This window comes from Cupressus sempervirens, chromosome 5 (genome assembly GCF_028749045.1).
Source record: "Cupressus sempervirens isolate cs-2001-9-10 chromosome 5, ASM2874904v1, whole genome shotgun sequence".
NCBI lineage: Eukaryota > Viridiplantae > Streptophyta > Pinopsida > Cupressales > Cupressaceae > Cupressus > Cupressus sempervirens.
Genome location: NC_143122.1, coordinates 941,291,621 through 941,314,128, shown reverse-complemented (window position 1 = coordinate 941,314,128; position 22,508 = coordinate 941,291,621). Strand labels below are relative to the sequence as shown.

The window sequence follows — 22,508 nt, the reverse complement described above, 5'->3', positions numbered from 1 at the left end:
TAATTCTCAGGGTATCCTTTTTGCATCTGCATAACTTTTCTGTTGGTCATTTGCCTCCTTCAACCTCTGACGGATCTAAACTTCCTATTCCTCCTATTCTAGAAGCATCTTGGGTCTGATGATGATTTAGTCTTCAATTTTATTCCAACTTAGAGGGGTTCTGCACTTACACCCGTATAGGGCCTCAAAAGGTGTCATCTTGATAACAAATTAGTAAGAGTTGTTATAGGAAAACTCTACTAAGGAAGATACATTTCTCACTGGTATTTTTGATCCATACAATATACTCTTAGGAGATCTTATAATACCTAATTTATCCTTTATGTTTGGCCATCAATCTTAGGGTGATAAGAAAAATTGATATTTAATTTGGTTCCCAAGGCGGAGATGACAAAGAATAAGGTTTTCCAAAATTTCGATGTTATTCTAGTATCTCTATTGGATATAATCTTCTTTGGAACTCCATGGAGTCTGGAAATTTCTCTCACAAACTTTTGAGTAATTCTTGGTGCTCCATCTGCTAGGTTACCTAGTATAAAATGAGCCACATTGGTTGGCCTATCCACAACTACTAGGATGGTATTATGTTTGTTTTGGGTCATGGGCAACCCATGAATAAAGTCCATGGTGATTATTTTTCATTTCCATTTTGGAATCACATTCAGGTGTAATAGCCCAATCAAGTAACGATGCTCTTCCTTAACCCTCTGACATTTGAGGCATGCTACCATGTATTCTACTATTTCTCTCTTCATCCCTTTCCAAAGTACAAGGGTTTCAAATCAACCAACATCTTAGTCACCCTAGGGTGTCCTGAATATGGAGAAGTACAAATTTCTCCTAAGATCATCCTTTGAATTTTTCGATCCTTGGGTATATACATTCTACCCTTATATCTCAAGAGTCCATCCTCTTCTAATTGGTATCCTTTGTATTTGGGGTCTTGAGGATTCCTTTGAAGTGCTTGAGGGATCTCGCTATAAAGGTCGTCTCTTGGTAGACACTATAGTATTCACTCCTTGAGCCTAGTATTGGTTGCTACCATAGCTAATATATGCCTTCATCGACTCAAACCTTTTGCTACCTTATTTTCTTTACCTTTGATATAATTGTTCTCAAAGTCATAATTTGCTAGAAAATCTAACCATCTTCTTTGATGAGCTTTGAGGTTAGGATGGGTAAATATGTATTTTAGTCCACGATGATCCAACCGAAGTTCAAAAGGCTTCCCCATTACGTAGTACCTCTACATTTCTATATCATGAACAATGGCTATTAGTTCCAGGTCATGTGATGCATAATTCGGTTAAGAATTTTTCAATTTTCTGGATTCATAGGCAATAACTTGATCTTCTTGCATCAATATGCCTCCCAATCCTTCTCTTGATGCATCTGATATAACTATGAATTGGACCTTGGGGTTAGGTACCCTAAGTATTGGTGCCATAGTTAATTTATCCTTAAAGTACTCAAAGGCCACTTGACATTTTTTAGTCCAAGTAAACTTCTTTCCTTTCCTTTTAAGTGAGGTGATGGGGTATGCGATCTTGGAGAAATCCCTGACAAATTTTCTATAAAATCTTGCTAAGAAAATGAATATCCTAACCTCTGACACATTTTTAGGTATTGGCCATTCTCTAATTACCTTGATCTTGGTAGGGTCTACTACTATTCCTTGGGCTGATATAATATGTCCTATATATTGAATTTCCTTTTGGTAAAAAGAACACTTGGATAGTTTCCCATATAGCTTATGTTTCCATAACCTCTAGAAGACTATATCCAGATGCCAATGGTGTTCTTCATTCCAGGAGTAGATGAGAATATCATAAAAAACTAACACAAATTTGTCCAAACAATCTTGGAAGATGCTATTTGTGAGATTCATGAAGGCTATCGGGGTGTTGGTTAGCTTGAAGTGTAGTACTGTGAACTCATAATGACCATAACGAGCTCTAAAGGTAGTTTTGTGAATTTCCTCTTCCTTGATCCGAAGCTAGTAATAATCAAACCTTATGTTGATCTTGGAAAATATTGTTGCTCCTTTCATCTGATGAATAGATCATCAATTCTAGGAAGTGGGTACCTATTATTAATGGAGACCTTGTTAAACATCTTATATTCTATGCACAACCTCATAGTTCCATCCTTTTTCCTGGTGAACAACATTGGAGCTCCCCAAGGTGAGACACTTGGTCAAATGAGTTTCTTATCCAATAGGTCTCACAATTGCACTTGCAATTCCATTATTTCAGTAGTAGTCATTCAATAGGGCACTCTTGATATGGGCTTGAGTACCAAATCTATAGAGAAATCAAATACTCTAGGAGGTAAGCCAAGGGTTATACTGGGAACACATCTTGAAATTTCTAAAGATATGGATACTTTTCCTCAAAGGATTCAATCATATTTTCTCTAATTTCCCCATCTTCAAAGATGTAGTCATCCTAATAAGTGGTTTCTAAGGGTTTCCTCAAGTCTTTAATCTTTGCAATGAATATTTCACACCACTTTCTTTTGTATCTTTTAAGATGCATGGCTAAGAGTTGATGAGGTTTCACCTCATGCATTATTCCTTGAATGTTCATGAGGTTTCCTCGATCGTCTAGACACTCCACTATCTTGGAAAGACAATCCACTTTTGCTTTGTGTCCATTGAGCCAATTTATCCCCATGATTATGTCATAGGACCCTAGAGGTGCTATGTAAAAATTTACCTTCATAAAGAAGTTCAGAAAGTCTACCTAGGCCTCAAACACACACTGCTCTACCCTAGCCCTTGTCTGGTTTGTAGACTCAACAGTCCAAGGTTTTTCCATAAATCCAATTCTCTTAGGAAATCTACTCAACAGTTTTGAGGAAATGAAATATTTGGTTACTCTTGTATCAATTAATATAGAGATGGGCTTTCCAAAGATCTTACTCGGAGTTCTATAGGGCCTAGTTGTTGTTCAGTCTACCAGTTGTCCAGTGTTGCATGTATCCTTTATTGATAGATGATTTGTTGAGGAGATAGTGGAGGTCGTGGTTGTTGGTTGGTATTTGGATTTCTAGGGCACTTGTTGGCATAGTGGTCCTCACCACATGTAAAACATCTTAACGATGGTCCCTTCTTTTCATTCCCTTTGTTTCCTTTGTTAAAATTAGAGTTACCCCTAAACTCCTTACTGTTGTTTTCCTTGAGTTTTGGTTCACTGGATTGGAAGTTATTAAAACTCTTTTTATGCAACCTTGAATTTGAACTATCAGTGTTCTAGCTAGTCTTCCTCTTATTATCTCAAATAGAATCATCCCTTTTGATTTTGTGCTCTTGCTAGATAGCTCTCTGGAGAGCTTGCTCCATGGTTCATAGAATGAGGACATCTGCACCTCCCCTGGTCTTATTGTTTAAGCCCATGATGAACTTTCTAACTTTCAAGTTTTTGTCTTGCTGATAAGGGGGGATGCACTTTAGCAAATAGGTGAACTTCTCCTAGTACTTGTGCATAGTCAAATCCCCTTGCTTAAGATTCTTAAACTCTAACAGGTTTTGGTCATAGAAGATTTGGGGTGGCAATCAATTTTTCAAAATGGAGATGATTTTATCCCATGTGCTTTCAATTTTCTTAATGTTGAGCTCTATTTTGGTGCTTCCCAACCAAGTGGCTGCTTCTCTAGAGAGATGATATATTCCCCATACTACTTTGGATCTTTCAAAAAAACTCATGATTTCAAAATATTGTTCCATCTCAGTTAACCGGGCCTCAACATCTTCTCCAAACTTGGAGCCTAAGAACCTAGGAGGTTTGATCTTTTTAATATGGGTGGATAATTCACTAACTATATCTTATTTCTTCTATTTCTTAGTTTGGGTTGGTGAGGCTTGAGCGCCTCTTTCATTGTGGACAAAATTCTTAGGTTTAGTCCTAGGAGGAAGCGAGGAGTGAGTCTCCTAACCTCGTCCAATTTGGGCTGCCATTTCATTCATTCTCTTTTTTCATATTTTCTAACTGCATTTGCATATCTGGAAAAACCTGGATCAATGGATCTGAGGAGCTATGAGGATTGATACCACTAGTCACCTCATTTTCTATAGTGTTTCTGTTGCTGTCCATGTTTTAAGTTTTAAAATTCCCTAAAATATAAAATTGTATCTTAATCAATATCATTCTCATATTTGTTTTACAAAAAGTATATGATTTCTTAGAAAGATTAAGTGTAACGAAAAAAAGGATTTCCAATTTCTCATTTTATTATTTTAGCATAATTTGCTTGTTGCAACTACAAGTACATTATTTAAAAGAATTTCCTCCCCTGAGGTCACAACAAAAAGAATATCTTAACATAAATCATACACCCTATTCCTAGGTATTTTGTCCATTTTCATCTCTAGGCTTATCTTGACCACTACATGGTTTATGATAAGATCATAAGAGGATTGGTTAGCCTAGCATTCCATGCCTCAATAAGTTTGATTCTCATTATTGCCTTCCTAGAAGGAGTCCATCTGACCCTCTCTTTCTTGATTTGTTGCAATGCTTGCACTAAGGATTCATTATCCTTGAGTGTGGAGCAGTAAGAGTAGTCATGATTCAACATGTTCTTAATCAAATAGAAGCATATGGGGTGCCAAGGTTTCTTGCAAGGAGTCATTTAGGTGTACATCCTGCTACACATTTAAATGTACATTTTTTAGTTTCCTAGATTGGTTAAGTGTAATGAGCCCAAGGTTCAGAGTTGAAACCAACGCTTTGACACCATAAGTAACATTTTATTTTCCTGTAACCAAAGTAAACTATTAATTCAAGATACATCTATAGTAATAATAGAATGACAAAGTGACAGTTATAACAACTACTTCATATGAAAGAGAAATTTAACGAACTTATTCCGATATTGCAATTCACTTTAAAGAGAAACAATAATGAACTAACCTAAGTTCACGTGAAATACAATTATAAATACCATATCTATTTCATTTCCATTCATAATACAATCTTTCAAATGATAGCATAAGGAAATAACATAGCCAAGTTTCATGATTACATAATAATATGTCAAAAGATAAAGGAAAATACAAAAGAATCAAATACTAGAATGAAGCAGATAATGGTTACTTTTTTGAGAGAGCCTCAACATCTGGTAGAGATGAGAAACAATTTCATGGGCTTAACCTACCAACCAAAGAACTTTAATTATCCTCACACAATCTCCTCTGAGAAAGGCCCTCCCTACCTCGACATTAGACTTGGGGCATCACGATCTTGCCACCTAAGCATCCTGGTGTTAGAAAGTCGACTAGACAATAGACGAGGCTATGCATATCCTCCATCAACCTATCCTCTACCTAATATAACTCTGACCTCTAATGATCACAATGACAAGCATGCCAGTAACCTACCTTGGAGAAGGATTTTAGTGGGCTATTATTTATGCCCAATCACCCACCGCTTGACTTGACAATAAGATTTATTTATTGGAAAACCATGAGTTGACGTAGTTATTTAATACTGATATATATTACTAATCAATCTTGTTTTTTAAATTGAAGAGATGTTCTCCCCTCCCACCCTTTATCTTGACCATGTTGGTCTTTCTGGGTGCTTTCCTAGGAGATACCTTGAGTAAAGTTTCAGTTATCTTTCTAGTTTTATTTCTGATATCATATTCATAAACACAATTATTACCATGGAAACAAGTGTTGTACTTATCTCAGAGGCATATTTCCAACACCTCTATATAAGCTAGTGCACTTAGACAACATGTGCAAGTAAGGTACTTCAGGGCTTCAAAATATCATATCATTCTAAGAAATTGTAAGAAATATATGCATGGTTGATTGCTTGTAGTATTATAGTGAACAACATATGAAATTTAAATCTATGATATCATCATTTGATCTTTCTACTATAGCACAAAGGAATAAGTGAAATGTATAACTTTATTGTACTCCTAGAAAGAAATACACAACCTTGTACATGTATGAATTGTTATCCTTGTTTGGTAGACACATTAAAAAATTTGAAAGAAGTTGGATGCTATATGATTTGGCAAATCTGAAAAACTAGAAATGCTTGACTCAAAAAGATATGGGAGCTCGAACGCAAGAATATCTACAGTGCTCGCAATATGGCTTATGATTATTGCTAGAAGAATGAATAGAAATCACATAGCTAATAATCTAGAAGAATGCTTGCAAGGTTATGGTCAGAAAGATATAAAATTGTCCGCTAAGTGATGCTCGATTACAAGAAAGGCCGAGGTGGCAGACACATAGCCAAGCATTGGTTCCAAAATGAATCCAAAATGAAGTATAATTCCATCAGTTCAATTATTTGAAAAAGAAACATTTGAGAAATATAAGCCCAATGAGAAAGATAGGTGATCGCTCAAAATAAAAGAAAAGAGCCTTTTTGCCATGGAACAATAATAATGATAATGGTTCTCCCTCCCAAATGTTTTTAAAAATATATCAAGGTGTCGATATAAAAAACATATTAGGAGGCTCCACAATAATCTTAGATAACAAGGTAACAACTTGTCTTATTAATTTAATGCTTAATGTTTTCTTTAATTGATAAGTGTTATGAACTTACTGGTTAGCTCATAGTTGTCCAAGGTACACTCTTGATTGCCTAGTCATTTAACCTTAACCAAGATGGTTAGAATCCATACTTGATGGATTGCCACTAGACTTTTTGGTGCCCCGACCCTAGCTCCCATTTTGGCAATACTTGCCCCCCTTTGTCACGTTCTGCAAACAAGAAAAATTCCAAGATAATAACACATTGCTCAATATAAATAAAGGAAATTTCATTTTCATAATCATCATAATGGCTAACCACCATTTCAAACAAGCAACTAGCTTTTCTAAACTTTTTAAAATAACAACTATTCATTTTCAGTTAAAATTGTAATGATCAACTACATGTCATCTTCACAAGAACTAAAATGAATAATCATATTTCCATTTTACATGGTCATATTATTTAATTGATTTAGCAACCAAGTTCACATGAATTACACAACGACTATATAATTTATATAAATTGGGAAAAAATTTGGGATGTAACATAATTAGGGTTGTTCTTTCATTGACATAGGACATTGAATCCTACTCACACTATATTGAGAAGGGAGAGGTCTCTACATACATAAGAAAGGTGCCTAACAAGATAAAAAATTTCAATTAGAAATTAAATTAAAATTTATAGTTTAGTTTTATTTCGATTTTTAATCTATTTATTAAAGGAGAAAAAATACCTTGTTAGGTACCCCTTTGATACCTTGATAGACATTTCTATTGGGAATATTCTATGAAGGGAAAAAAATGAAAAAATAAAGACAAAGGAAAAACAAGAGCTCTGTTTGAACAACAGTCCCTACCTATTGCAAAAAGCATGATAAATTATTATAACCAAACATATGTAATATTACATAGAGATATAATATTTGAACATACAATATTAATATTTTGATATTAGTTTAGACTTGATAATTTTTTAGAAAAGATTAATATTTATGTATTATAATATATATATTTAGACTGCAGGAATCGGTCCAACACGGCACCTGGTAAACTTTTTAACGTGACCAATAGCGCTGGCGCGACATGCCCACCGGTACCACGAGGACGCGAGAGACTAGAACCCATGACCAACCCCTTGCAACAGGGAAGATTTAGCCAACCGAGCTAGGGCCCCCACCCTTATTATAAAATATATTTTATTATAATTATGCAAGAATATTAAGTTAAATTTTATTAGTTTATAGATATATTAAAATTAAGTTTAGGAAAATTTTGATTAACACTCATATATTAAATCTTGAAATCTTGATGTGATGTAAACATGTGAAAAGTCTATTAATATTAAATTTGACTTGTACTATATATAACATTTAAAGCTTGTATTAGTTTACATATTACTATATTTGTATATTATAAAATTAATCAAATAGGTTGAATTAAATATTGTTGAATGTTTATTTTTACTACTATTTCAATTAAATTTATGTTAGGTTTATATATTCGATTTACATATTTAATTACTTAATGCATTTTTAATATTTCAAAGCATTGAAATATACTGGACTTATTTGTCTTAATATTTATTTTTAGGAAAAATTCAATTTTGACCCATAATACAAATATTGAAAAACTCTAAATATGTAACACAAATTTTGAATAGTTTCATAGATATAATATTTTAATATTTTTATTTTTTAATTTAGCTAAATAATAAATAAATTTATAGATTAATTAAAATTAAATTTTACTATTTATATATATTTTTAAAAACTACTTAATGATTTTGATAAATATGAAAAGTTTAGGAATAAAATTATGTAATTTTAAAAATTGTTATTAAAGTTTCTGAAATATTTTTTACAGATGCTATATATTTATAATATCTTTATTAGTCTTAGTTAAAATATTATATTAGTTAAATATTGATCTATTCATATTAAACTAATTATTTTTTTATTTAATTAAACTAAAAATTAAAAAATATTTTATCTTTCAAATCATTAACAATTTATACTTATAAAATAAATATAAAACTATACTTAATATACTCCTCTCACTAACTAAATCAATAAAAATATAAAATCAATGTTTGAAAAAACAAATGGTTTTGAATCCTTCATAGGTACAGATGTCAAGTTTGGATTTTGTTGGGGATGTAGTAGGGAGATGATCAACCATCCATGGACATTGACCAGCCGCCAACAGACAGACATTGCACGTCTTGTTTTGAGACCTAGACGTCTCTTCAAGTTTCCAGAAACTTGGTTGCATGTCCCACTAGGGTCAATCCAATATTCCTCTTGGTAAGATTAAATTATACACTTGCCTTTTTAGATGTCGATGATTTAATTTGGACAACTATGAGTGCATTCATTACAGAGTACTGTACAATTAATGTTGTCGGATATATTCTTGATTTTTTCAACCGAGAAAATAACATAAAACCCCAGGAAAATTACAACCAACCAATTGAAAAATATAAATAAATTAAGATAAATTAATTTAAAAATACAAAGTTTGTCAAACTTTAGAACTTAGTTTTTTTAGAGTTGCATAAATTAAATAGGGGGATCTAGTGAAAACATTAGTTCCTTGCTAACAAGATTGCTATACAAGAATCACAAGTGGCTTGACAAGACATTGTTTACTTAATAAATATAAACAATTATAATATAATTGCACTATAATCTCTTTATGCATGTATAGTCAATTCCAAGGATAAATGCTTTTTGTCCTTAATCTTGTTAGCCAACTCTATATAAATATAAATTTTGTTTATATATGTGAAAACAAAATTAGATTTTTTTCAACTAATTGGATTAAGAAACCTTTCTATAGTAATAGAAAGGGGACTTATGACTATGTAATAAGGTAACATTAAATTTTATTTTTTAAATTATAGTATTTAATTTTTTTTATAATGATTTTGTTCTCCAAGAAGTCAGGGTCACAGGTGGTCCATAGGGGCGGAAGCTTAGTAAGTTTCATTATGAGTTTGTATGCTCATGATAGACAATACATAATTTTTATTTCTATTATAAATAGAAAACAATTTAAAGTTTTGATTATATTTTTTAAAATTGGAAAAAATTACGAAATTATTTTTTGTTAAAATTTTGTTTTGATTTTTACATCAATGTTTGGGATCATATTCTATGATATTAAATCCCAAATCTTACATATATTAGGAAAAAAGTCCACCCTTAAATAATTTGATTAACACAACTGGAAGGGATGAATGGGTGCTAATGCAAGATGTATGTAAATGGGGTAGATTGTTGGATTTCTTAAGATATAATGTGGTGTATGTGTGATAGAGTAAATCTGATCTTCGAAAGTAAGTGCAAGGAAAAATAGATGAGAACAAGTGCAACTAGAAATAAGAAGAGGAAGTTTGACCTTAGGATTTGAATTTGACTATCGAAGGAATGTTAGAATATATTATAACTCCAACTCCCAAAACTTAAGAGTTGTTCTTGTTTACTATGCAACTCTTATCGAAAATGTGTAGGGAAAAACTAAGATTCCAAGGACAAGTCGACTTTTCCCGATGATTCTAAATATGATGAAATTGTCCAAGGATATGTGACTATTGCCATACCTTTCAAATCCAAATATGCAACTCCATCACCTCTTCCTACACATAGAAAAGAAGGGGAAGAAGGTTGAAGGAAAGAGTTTGTCTTAGCCAAAACCCTCTTTAAGAATCAACCTTGAAATGAAATAAGTGTTAATGGAAAGTGAGACATCATGTTGCAGAGGCTAGAACTGAACAATGAAGTATTTCATACCTTGTACATGTAATTGTTTCATTAAATATGATCAAGTATGTTGATGCAACAACTTTGCCTCAACACATAAACCAAAAGGAAATTGTGTAATACAAAACCTCGTATAGTAGATGTTGTAATTCACTACAATGTCTAATTAGAGAAGAGAGAGAAGAATGACATGGTTTGACATATGAATGTGGATATCCTTCCTTGATGTCAAATTCCTTTGCTTAGCCTACAATGAGAGAAAGAAACTAAATCTATGGAAGGAAAATACCTTGATTGAATAATGGAAATGAGGACTTGAATGACTAATAGCTCTTGATGGCTTCCTTGCACTTGAATGCTTGATAATTAATGTCATTCATTGATGGATGCTTGCTTGCACTTGCTTGTGTTGAATGCACAATGGATGTATGGTTTCTTTCTTGTAAATGTAAATGAGATTGCATAATAATGGATTGATCAAATGAGAGGAGATACCTTTTTATACTCAATTTAGAGCTCAAATTTTGTCAAGGATGAATACAATAAAAAAATTGGAGGAAATTCCTATAATCAAGCCCTGCACCAAATCTCGACTTGATAACCTAGGGAGAAGTCAGGTAGGCACCTTGTCCCCAAGGAAAAGTTGACAGGTCAACTTTTTATAGGGAAAATTGCAAGTTGTCAGGAAATTAGGGCAAATTTTGAAACCCAAAAATAAGTACATGTATCCTAGGTGAGGAAATGAATTATGTGATACGATGGAAAATGAAAAATCATGCATAGAAGTTAGATCCAACCTTGAGTTAAGCAATATTGAAGGAGGAGGACCCATATTTAAATTAAGTATGCATTTGAGTGCAATATGAGGTCCTACCATAGGAAGCACACTAAAGTACACACACAATGGTCCAAAATGAGCACAAGTTAGGTGCTAAATTTTTAGGATTGACATTTAGCCCCCACTTTAGTGAGAGTACGAGACAATCTCATGCTTACAATAAAGGAAGAGATAGAGGAAAGAAAACAATGAGAGAGAAATAATCATGGACTAATTGAATAGAGATAAGATAACACTAAGCTCAAGGACTTAAGCCCCCAAGATAAGGATCTCAGCTACACATCCATGCACAAGGGCACGCAAGGAAAACCATAACAAAAAGAAAAGAAAAGACAAAAAGCACAACACAAAAAGGGTTAGTACTAAAAACAAAATTCCAAATCAGCTAGTTGTGGAGACCTTGATCAGAAATACCCCATCCACTATTATCCTGTCTATAAATCTATTGCAAGAGAACAAATGATTGCATTAAAAGGATAAGAGCACCACCTGTTGAGTTTCTGAGGATTGCTGCAAATGTACTAAGCACTGCCATAATGTTTGGTATGTGTTTTCCAAATAGCATCGTCCTCTTGTATTTGTATGAGGAATAAACCAAGAGAAGAGACACATCCCTTCATGAGACTTGTCTATTCATTAATATAATTAATATAATGACAAACTTAATTAAGTTGTGTGTGTGTGTCTATATATATAAAATTGTAATTATCTTAATTTCTCTTTGATGTCACGGGTTTATCCTACTAAATCTACCAAAATATCAACACTCCCTCTTAGCTAGGGAGGATAAACATATTCACCAAAACTTTGAGTAACGGTCTCTAGAATATCAACACTTGATATTCACCATGTACTAAAAAATGCAATGGTCTTCAGAATATCAACATATGATATTCACCATTTTGATATCACATTTGAGTATTAGTCTCCAGAATAACAATATATGATATTCACCAAATACTCTTTGAGTAATGGCCTTCAAAATGTTGAGATGCAATATATTCACCAAGTACTGTGAGTAATGGTCTCCTGAATATCAAGTTGCATGATATTCACCAAGTACTCTGTGTAATGACCTCTAGAATGCCAATTTGTATTACAATCACCATATACTTAAAAAATCTTTATAAGGTATGTGCACACGCATTCTCATAATGCTTACCATATAAACATCCACCATACAAAGTATAATCGATCATGATCTGCATAGACATCATAAGGTACCCATCATAATAGGAAATTAAGTTATTGTAAGATCGTCACCTTTCAATAACTTTTGCAAATACAAGTGATGATCATTTGGAAGTTGTCACTTCCCCATGATGTACACAAGGGGTGGGCCCATTAAATAATGAAGTCACACACATGATACCAATAGTTTACACGAAGTCAAAACTCCTGTTGATTTTGATATGAGCAAGATCTTCAAGGATCAACTGAAACATGTCCTTTATTCGCTCCTTTAGATGGATGTGTCAGACTCCCTCTAAATCTGATATTTTTTTCTTTAAAGAATTTTCTTCATCCATCGATTTAATGATTGTAAGCATCAAGATCTTTCTCCCTTCTTTATTCATCCTAAAGACATTTCATTTAATGAGATCATAAATATTTCATAGAAATAAACTATTCCAAAGGGAAATATTATTGCTACAAGACTATATGATTCACTATTCTACATAAAATTCATGATCAATGTTCAAGGGAATAATCATTAAAATACTCATCTCTTGTAGTCAAAGGTTTACTCCTTTAGGTGATACTTGAACCCTTTGAACAACACAACCTTCAATTGAAATTAGGCCGGTCCTCTCAAAGATTAGAGAGTAGAGAGTCTTCCTTGACAACTTTGACCACTAAGCACCATTCTTGTGATATGTCCGATGTAGCTGCTCTACCTATTTTACACCCAAGTCCGCAGATGACAATTTTCATAGGTCAAGGTAAGCTTATTTTGTTTTATCTTTGTACCTATCTAGAAGGCACAAATGTATGGGATAGGCTAATCTCTAGACAAAATGCACTAAAGACAAAACAGAGTCATACTTTTGTTTTTCTAGATTCACCAAAACGTAGTGATTTTTTTACAATTTTTTTTCTTTTTTTCAACTACAAACTATGCAGATCATAAAGATCAAATGCTGAAATTTTCAGAAAAATCCATGATATTTTTGCAAAATTGGTCAGATGTACAGTTTGTAGGGACGATAGCGGCACCCCAAATGTATCTGCGACTTCACCTATCAATGTCAGCATCGCGTAAATTCCATGATAACACCAGACATTAACTTCTATTTGATGTTTGATCATTTTCTTGGCCAATGCCTCTTCTCACCGACACGTCTATACTTGGCGTCTACGTCACCTCCCTTTGTTCGGTAGTAATATTCGCATCCGTCCTTTTATTAAACAGAGTGTGTTGCCTTTAATTTTACACTCTTCTTTGTGTTTCTTTCATTGTCCAACACAATGACACCTGACGTGACACCTTCAAAATTCTTAAAAAAATATGTATCCAACGGCGTGACTGTTTTGTTAAATAGTTTGAAACTGATTCAACTGCTTATGTAGTTATAACTGAAATGGCTTAGCCTGTAATACACAGTAGCCTCTGCCAATTCGAACGTCACTTAGCAAGACTATATTTCTTGATGCATTATAATATTAAGAGATATCGTCCTTGATAAAGATGATAATCATTATGACAGAAGTTTGTGTACTCCATTGATGGTGATCTAGAATTGAAAGTCTTCATTCGATAGTCTCTGCATGGTTCATAATGGAATGTGTTGGTGGTATAGATTTTTCAATCCTCCTTTCAATACCTATGCTTGTAATTTGACACCAAGGTAATTCTAAAGAGCCAACTCTATTCTCTTTCGCTCCTTCTTCTGAGTGCGTTGAAAATCATATGTTCTTTGCGGAGTTGCACTATTAATATAATGAGTAGACCATTCAATTTTCGAATACTTGTTAGACATTGAGACGTATGATATGTTGGGTGTATAAATTGGGCGCTGACTAGAACTCCAATTAGTCTATCGTTGTTGAGGACTTCTCTAAGCTTCTAGCTGTCTTCTTATTAAATGTTTTGAATAGAGATGATTCTTAATTTTCATCGCTGCCGCTCTGTAAATTTGCCCATTTGCATCCTGTAAAACCCTTTGCTGATTTACCTCTAAGCTCATTAGGCTTTATAGAACGAACTTGACTTTGATACACCATGTTGAGTTTTCGAAGATTGTTGCAAATGTACTAAGCATTGCAATAATGTTTGGTATGTTTTTTCCAAATGACAGCGTTCTCTTGCATTTGTATGAGGAATATACTAAGAGAAGAGACATGTCCCTTCATGAGACATGTCTATTCATCGATATAATTAATATAATGACAAACTTAATTATACTTGTAGATATATGCGTGTGTAATTATATTAAATTCTCAATGATCTATCTATCTCACAGGTTTATCCTACTAAAGCTACCAAAACATCAACACCACCAAAGATGATACCCACTCCATGACCAAACCCACTAGCATAGCCATGGGAGAGAGAGAGAGAGAGAGAGAGAGAGAGAGATGGGGGTTAGCAAGTTGTGTTATGCTACAAGATACATTATGCTAGTTCCACTCTCCCAAAGAGAGGGAGCGGCGAATTTTACTTTTAGCGACATTGTGTAATGCAAGAGCATCTATATCGGTGCATGTTCCAATCATTGTTCACTCCTTGCTTGCCCAGTCCCCCAATTAACAACTTTAAAGAAATCAAACAAATAACTAAATATCCATTAATAAATATATCATGGACTAATAGCTGCCCACTTGTACCTGAGCTGTCAAATGTTTTGAATGACTTATGGGACTTATGCATGAGTATTGAGAATTTCTGAACAACTTTTGAGACATTTGTACGAGTATTGACAATTTTTGAATGACTACTAAGATGTGTGCATAAGTATTGTATAAGTATTGGTAATGACTACTAAGATAGTTATTGGGGTATTTTAAGTAGGTATTGAGCAATGCTTTGAAATGACCATCTCTTGACCTTTGCACGCATAATGAATTCCACAATATTATAAGTAGTTGAGTCACATACATGGACAACAACAAAACTTGTCAAAATCCAACGTATGGTTTAGGTCCAATATGTAGGAATGCAAAGTTAGCTATAATGACATCTAGTATGCTTCCCCTTAGAAATTTTTATTTAATACAAATTTGATTTACCAATATTATCCATATTTTCTAAATGATTAATAAATGTTACTTCCCTTTCAATTGTGTCTTGCACAGCAGTAAAACTGATTATACCTTTGAAGTCTATAGAATTGTCATTCAATGGTAAGCTAAAGAAAAGACATCTCTTGCCTCCTTCCCAGTCAAGGTAATTTGGGATCACAAGCCTGTCTCCTGGACGGCCTGGGTGAGGCCCAAAACTCACTCAAAACCTTCACCATACTAAGTAGCTTAAAATGAAAACATTATCAAGAAGCCCCGCCACTAAATGTTCACCTTCTGTGTCTCTCCCTCATTCTTAAGATTCACCACTGAATTTAATCTAATAGGAAATGTCGAAAACAAAGAGAGATCTTCATTGGTTCATACAGAATTCAAAAGAGAAAAAATCAAATTCAATCTGATGCTCTGTTCATATCTTGTCATATCAATGCCAAATTCAGTCTGATACTCTATTCATATCAAGGCCATACATTCATCATGTTTATCCAATTCAAAGGTTTTTACCCACTAAAAGTCACAGAGCTGGCTTTTACATCTTTAATTTATGCTCCATCCATGTTAATGTATGATCATCTGTAATAGTTTTTCATAGAAATGTCTTCCTTACAACAGATTTGTCTACATTTTATCTTGATCTTTGGTGATCAAGGGATATGGTGTACAACAAATAGGCGGGAACCAAATAAGTTTGCAGAATGTGCATCACAAACAGAACGAATAAGATGTTTATGCCATTTTCAGTAAATGAAAGAACTTTAATGGCTACAACACCAAAGCAGCTGGATTCTGATTCTGAAAGGCGAGAATGTTTTGTGGAGATTGGGAAATCTCCCAATTGCAAAGGATTCTAAGCAGTGAAGTGGCTTTCTTTCAGGTTTGAGGAGTGCCCGAAGTGAGAAGACTATACAGTCAAGCTGTCAGTGATGGCATTCTCGACTTCATATTAACAGTTTGAGATCCTGTATTGCAGCACAGTGCTACTAAGATAGTACCTGAATTCTCCTTGGATTTAGAGAGGAAGCATCTGAACTAGGAAGACTGATGAGTAGAGCTATTGCAGAGGATTCACCAATTATAATCAAGCCCTCAAACTGTCTGGAATGCAGAGCAAAATCAGAGAGAGCATCATCTTCAAGACCTGGCTTTCATCTGTTAGAATATTAACCAGCGAAGGGACTAACTATAAATCATTTCAATGAAAAGATGATAGATGAAATGGAGCATTAGCTGCATTGCTTTTGCCTATTTCGTTTCCATCTTGAAGAAGACCTATCAATGCTAGAATGGCTTCTGGAGTTTCTCCCATTAATTTTTCATATTTATCTATAGAGGAAATCCTAAAAGAGTGTTGCAGATGCATTCAAGTTTTATTTCTGCATCCACCTTTTACAACACTAATGATTGGTTGTGATGAACTAGATTCCATTATTCTAGTTTTATTTCTCTCATTCATTGATAGATTTGTAAGTCCGGTTACAATATTTTCTTGAGTTTCCGGATCCATGACACATCCAGCAAGTAGTTTTGAGTTCATAAGCAGCCTGCTTTTTACTTCATGTGATCCTGTATAGAGCCTTTCCAGAAGCAGTTCTACTGTCAATTTTGTCCCTAGTATCGCTGGGTTTGTACTTGGATTGCCCTCAGGAGAGACCTTTTCTTGTTTCTTTGCTAATGATGTTTCAACACAAGCCTGCAAGATCAAACAAGAAACAAGAAACACCTTAAACAAATGAGAGGGATAAGGAAATAATTGCTATAATTTTTAAAAATAAAGATCACAGAACGAATGTAGCAATATATAGAGACTTGCTTTACAGAAAGCAAGAGAAGAAATCCTTTATCTAAAATTGGACTCCTAAAATTAGCTCAACCATATGAACTCAAGCTAAAAGAACATGCCTCCAGAATGCACCAACATTTCCAATATTTCAAAGGGGTTTTATACTCGGCATAGCACTGAACAATTATGTTTTGAAGAGAATAATTTGGAATCAGATTTGTGTACACAAGCTTCTGCCCATTCTTTGGACATGAAGTGTCCTTCATACATTGTAGATTTTCCCTGTGAACACAACGACGGACTTTCGCATTAAATCCAGTGAAATTGTACATCAGAAATCATCTGGGATAGGCGAAGCATCCTCGGAATTTACTATATGGGATTGCTTTCTGCTTGATAGTCAGAACAGTGAATCAAAATCCACCCAAAACAGGCATGAAGGCAATCAAGGAATTAATTAGAGTCAAATTTTTCTCTGGTCCCAATTCTTTGTGATTTCTCGTCTCTTTCTCCAATAACTCTGTTTCTCTTTGACAGCCCGTTGCATTTTCAAGAATTAGGCCACCAAAAATCCTTGTAAGTCGAGACTCGTCTCAAGCTACCTCATTTTCAAACTCATCCAGCACCACAAAAAATTCTCTGCATATTTTTTCCTTGTTCTGATCAACAAAAGGTTTGGTTCTCTTCTCATTTGTAACTAATCAGACTTGTTGGGTTTGTTTGTAACCACTCAAGAAGACTAATGGGATAAGTGCGCCACATTAGCAGAGGGGACATTCGAATAATACTAATTTCTAAATAGGGATATGGCATTATGTCTTCACTTAGGTGGAGTCAGGCCTAATATAGGATCTCGTTTTTATCATGACCTTCACACCCTCATGAATACCTCCAACTGATTCACCTCTAGCATACTCCGTCTGAAGTCCAGATAACTGGTTCCTTGACTGGTTAAATTCTTCTAGTACTTGAATCCCTGTTTCTTTTTTTTCATCTCTGCCTTGGCCAAAACCAGATCTGATTGTATCTTTGTAGTTTGTAGGGTTATCAAGCAATAGTAAATTGAAGAAGAGACATCTGCATGCTTCCCTCCCGCTCACGGTTACTTTGGATCCCAAGCCTTACTACTGCAGGATGGGCCCTAAATTCGCGCAAGGCCTGAAAATGTTTTTCCTTATCCCATCTAACACTCCACCACCAAATGCTCCCACTTCAGTACCCCTACCTCACCTCAGGCTCACCACTAAATTTGATTTTAAAGGCAATGCCAAAAATAAAGGCAGATTTTTATTCATTGATACAGAGCAAAAGGAAAAAACCAAATTCAACTTGATCCTCTGATCATATCTTCGTTTCAATATTTAGTTCATTGATTGAAAAATCGTTAAGGGCAAAGCAAATTTAATTTCACCAGTCTGTTACAAAGGTCACATCATTCATTATACTTTCCAATTCAAATAGTTTTTGACTGAAAACTACAGAGCTGGGTCTTTAGACCATGTATTTACATTCCGTCCATGTTATCAACAGAATAGGCAGATAACATGTAGCTTATTTGGTTATTAGACCATGGGTTAATTTATATTCGATCCATGATCATATGCTATAACTTTTTATGCAGAGTATGTATTTTACAAGACAAATGTCTGCCTTGCAACAGATTTGTCTACATTTTACATTGATCCTTGATCGAAGGATACAATGTACAGCAAATAGGCAGGAATCAAACAAATCTAAAGAATAAGTTGGAGGAGTGCATCACTACATCACCGAAGCAACTGGATTCTGATTGTGAGAGGCGAGAACGTTTTGAGGAGATTGGGAAGGCTCCTGATTTTGAAGGATTCTAAGCAGTGAATTGGCTTTCTTTCTGGCTCGAGGAGTCCCCGAAGTGAGAAGACAATACAAACAAGGCATCAGTGATGGCATTCTCAATAACATATTTACAGTTTGAGCTCCTTCATGGCAGCACAGCAATAGTAATATAGCAACTGAATTCTCCTTGCATTTGGGTGAGGAAGAGCCTGATCTAAGAAGACTGATAAGTAGAGGTATTGCAGAGGCTTTGCTAAACGCAGTTAAACCTTCAGATTGCCTGGAAAGGAGAGAAAGAAGAGAGCAAGCATCATCTAAAAGACCTCTTCTTTCATCTGTATGAAGATCAAGCAGCAAAGGGACTGCCCCAGCTGCTACTACCTGCAAATCATTTCCATGAAAAGATGATAGATGAAACAGGGCATTCACAGCATCGCTTTTGCCTCTTGCACTTCCATCTCGAAGAAGATCTATCAAAGCTGGAATGGCTTCTGGAGTGTCTCCTATTAATTTCTTATATTTATCTACAGAGGAGATACTGAAGAGTGTTGCAGCTGCATTTTCCCGAGCTTCCATGCTCCTCCCACTTCTTACAACCCTAATGATTGGCTGCAATGCACAAGACTCCATTATTCTATTTTTATTGCTCGCATGTATAGATAGATTCAGAATGGCAGTTACAGCATTCTCTTGAGCTTTGGGATCCTTTGAAGAAAGCAATGGCACGAGTAATGGTATGGCCCCTGCTTCTGCAATACAAGCCATATTCTCCATACCACATTTAGCAAGTAGTCCGAGTTCATAAGCAGCCTGCTTTTTCACTTGAAATGATCCTGTGAAAAGCCTTTCCACAAGAAGTTCTGCCGTCATTTTAGCAGCTTGGATTGCTGCCTTGGTTCTTGGGATGCCTTCCAAGAAAGAACTTTTCTCGACTCTTTCCGACTTTTCAAATGGGATTTTATGCTCTGCACAATACTGAACAATGAGGCTTGGAAGAGCATGATTTGGAGTCAGATTTGTGTTCACAAGCTTCTGCCCGCTCTTTGGACATGTAGAGTGTAATTCCTCGATCCATCTGGTAATGGATGCCACGTCATATGTTTGCCCTGTGCATACAATAACAGGCTCTTACATCAAATCCAGTGAGATTGGACATCGGAAATCATCCGGCATAGGAGAATTAGAAACACGCTCAGAATCTACTTTAGATGATTGGGTTCTGCTCGATGGTTGGAACTGTGTATCGACCTCCACCCAAAACAGGACACATTTACAGTAGCGGATGAAGGCAATCAAGGTATTAATTTGGGACAAATTTTTCTCTGATCCTAACTCTTTCTGGCATCTCATCTCTTCCTCCAGTAGCTCTGTTTCTCTCTGACAATCCATTGCATTTTGGAGATTCAGGCCATCCAAAATCCTTCTAAGTCGAGACTCGTCTGGAGCCACTTCCTTATCAAACTCATCCAGAACAGCAAAAACATCACTACAAAGTTGTTCCTCGGCCTGATCGACAAACAATTTGATTCTCTTGGCCTGATGATGGAGCAACTCAACTGGCTCCTTGACCTCATCCGAGAGATCCAACAATGTCAAAGGAAGGATATCCAGAGCAGAGGCCATATCTTGTATCAAACGATAAAATTGCTTTGAGATTTCTTGTGTTTGCAAATAAAACCAAGCACAACTCACATCACTACTACTACAATCCTCCAGCAAATGTTTACTTCTCTGCATCATAATAAACAATTCTCTAAAAGATTTTAATGCAAAAGTAGGAAGGGAAATGCCCGAATCTCTGACCTCTTCAAAAAGTATAGACAAGACCTTAACTTTCCGAGTGATGCAAACGGCATTTCTTCTCTGGCAATTTCGAGGCTTCTCCAAAGACATTATCTGGTGAGCATGAGCAATGAGAGCTTGTAATAAAGACTCGGCAGAAATGTAAGCTTCAGGAACAAGAACAGGACCCCTGGAAGCCCATCTCTTCTTCCTAAGTAGCCATATATTTGATGGCAGAGGCACATTTTTCTCCATTAAAAGCAACAGAACACAAAATAGAACTCTCTCCAATGTATGCACAAATAAAATACAACAATCTACCCTGAAATTCAGCAGTTGAAACCAAATTTGAACCGAAACTACACTCTTATTCTAATATAGACAAATTAGGCAATCTGTCAGCTACTCAATTCAAGAAATCTAAACTTCTCCCTACACAATCTGCAGTTACTGCCTGCGGCCAACATTTGTCCGTTTGAATAATATGTACCAGACTGGGGAAATCTATAAATTTTGGATGAGATCACACTTTTTATTTGCAGGTGTACGAGAACTTTTATGGGTGGAGAGCAGGGTCACTTTATAGGGTTCGATAGGATATTTCCGGTTGTCGGTAGCTTCTGGCGCACTTGTGTCGACTGGCAGGTGGCAGTCGTGGCATGGGGACGAATGATGTTTTAGAGTTGAATAGGATGAGGAGCGGGGAAATTTCATTTGTACGCGTCAAAATTGATGATTGCAAAGTTTATATTTAGACTCTTACTTCAGCAAGTTGTGGATGGATATTCCCGAGCGTTGATCATATTTGTGAGTTAATATATATAATTAGTCCCTGCCTTGCATAAGGCAGGGTATGCAAGGCACACTATTAATGTTTTTGGTGGTGGTCACAATTAATTTTTTTTACAACTAAAGGTAAGGTAAGGTAAGGTGGTTTTATAGTCCACAACACTATGCCATAGTTTTTGGGTTTACATATGGTGACAGTGATATGGGACTACCTCGTACTTTTTGGTAATGAATTTATAAAGTTTAGAAGATAGTTTATTTTTTAATTAATTTTAATTCAGAAATCACTATTTTCTAATTGGCTGAAAGTAATATGCTAGAGGTAAAAATTATTTTTTTCCAAAAAAGTGACAAAAAAAGTTTTGGAAGATTTTTCATTCTTCCAATTCAACTTTCACACAGAACCCAGAAGATTCCTTTTTCAGGATGAGCCCATTGTTATCCAGGTTTGACAGAAAATCTATGCAGAAATAGTGAACATGCGTGAGCCACGATCCACAATATGAGCGCTGCATTTGACGATGATGGTGATAGCAAAACTACCTAACCGCATGGAGTAGCTTCATCATCAAATGAAATATGAAGGGATCATGGTGTGCGGTGCCACTCTAGTTAGTACGTTTTACATCTTATTTCTGAGCGACATGTTCAACCTTCTCAACGTGATCCCTCTTCTTTGCGTCATATTCCTTTGCTTCCTTCTTATGCTTAGACATTTCCTTTTAATCCTGCCATGTGCTAAAACCTTCTCCATCTACAAAACATAATCAACATTAATGAAATAGGTGTACAATCATCGTTGGAATGATTAGCTCTCAAGTCTCTCACCTCTGAGAAATTCTATAGCTAATGGCAAAGAAAATTGCAAGTGTACAGAGAGGCAAAGGAACAATTTGTGAAAACCCTAACTAGAGTTTGTGTCCAGTTAAGTAGGTGAGAAGAAACTAAGATGGGTAGGAGACAATGCATACATTGTATAATTGGTCATGAGGA

The 22,508-nt window shown here is 35.1% G+C and overlaps 1 protein-coding gene and 3 pseudogenes across 3 annotated transcripts; all 4 read right to left on the bottom strand.

Annotated features, from left to right (window-relative positions):
• Nucleotides 1–15,801: 15,801 nt before the first annotated feature.
• Nucleotides 15,802–17,035, bottom strand: LOC149559070 (U-box domain-containing protein 1-like; annotated as a pseudogene).
• On the bottom strand, nt 15,877–18,424 carry LOC149559069 (U-box domain-containing protein 17-like; annotated as a pseudogene). The gene is made up of 3 exons (XR_016364765.1): nt 18,360–18,424; nt 18,019–18,125; nt 15,877–17,868 (listed from the first exon to the last, which is right to left on the bottom strand). The product of XR_016364765.1 is annotated as a U-box domain-containing protein 17-like (transcript).
• A 49-nt stretch (nt 18,425–18,473) lies between these two features.
• On the bottom strand, nt 18,474–19,814 carry LOC149559068 (U-box domain-containing protein 1 pseudogene; annotated as a pseudogene). Its single transcript, XR_016365108.1, has one exon. The product of XR_016365108.1 is annotated as a U-box domain-containing protein 1 pseudogene (transcript).
• LOC149559067 (U-box domain-containing protein 1-like) lies at nt 18,546–20,981 on the bottom strand. The gene has a single exon (XM_089833023.1). It carries the CDS (start codon nt 20,979–20,981, stop codon nt 20,073–20,075), a length of 909 nt encoding a protein of 302 aa, XP_089689149.1. The 3' UTR covers nt 18,546–20,072.
• Nucleotides 20,982–22,508: the final 1,527 nt, after the last annotated feature.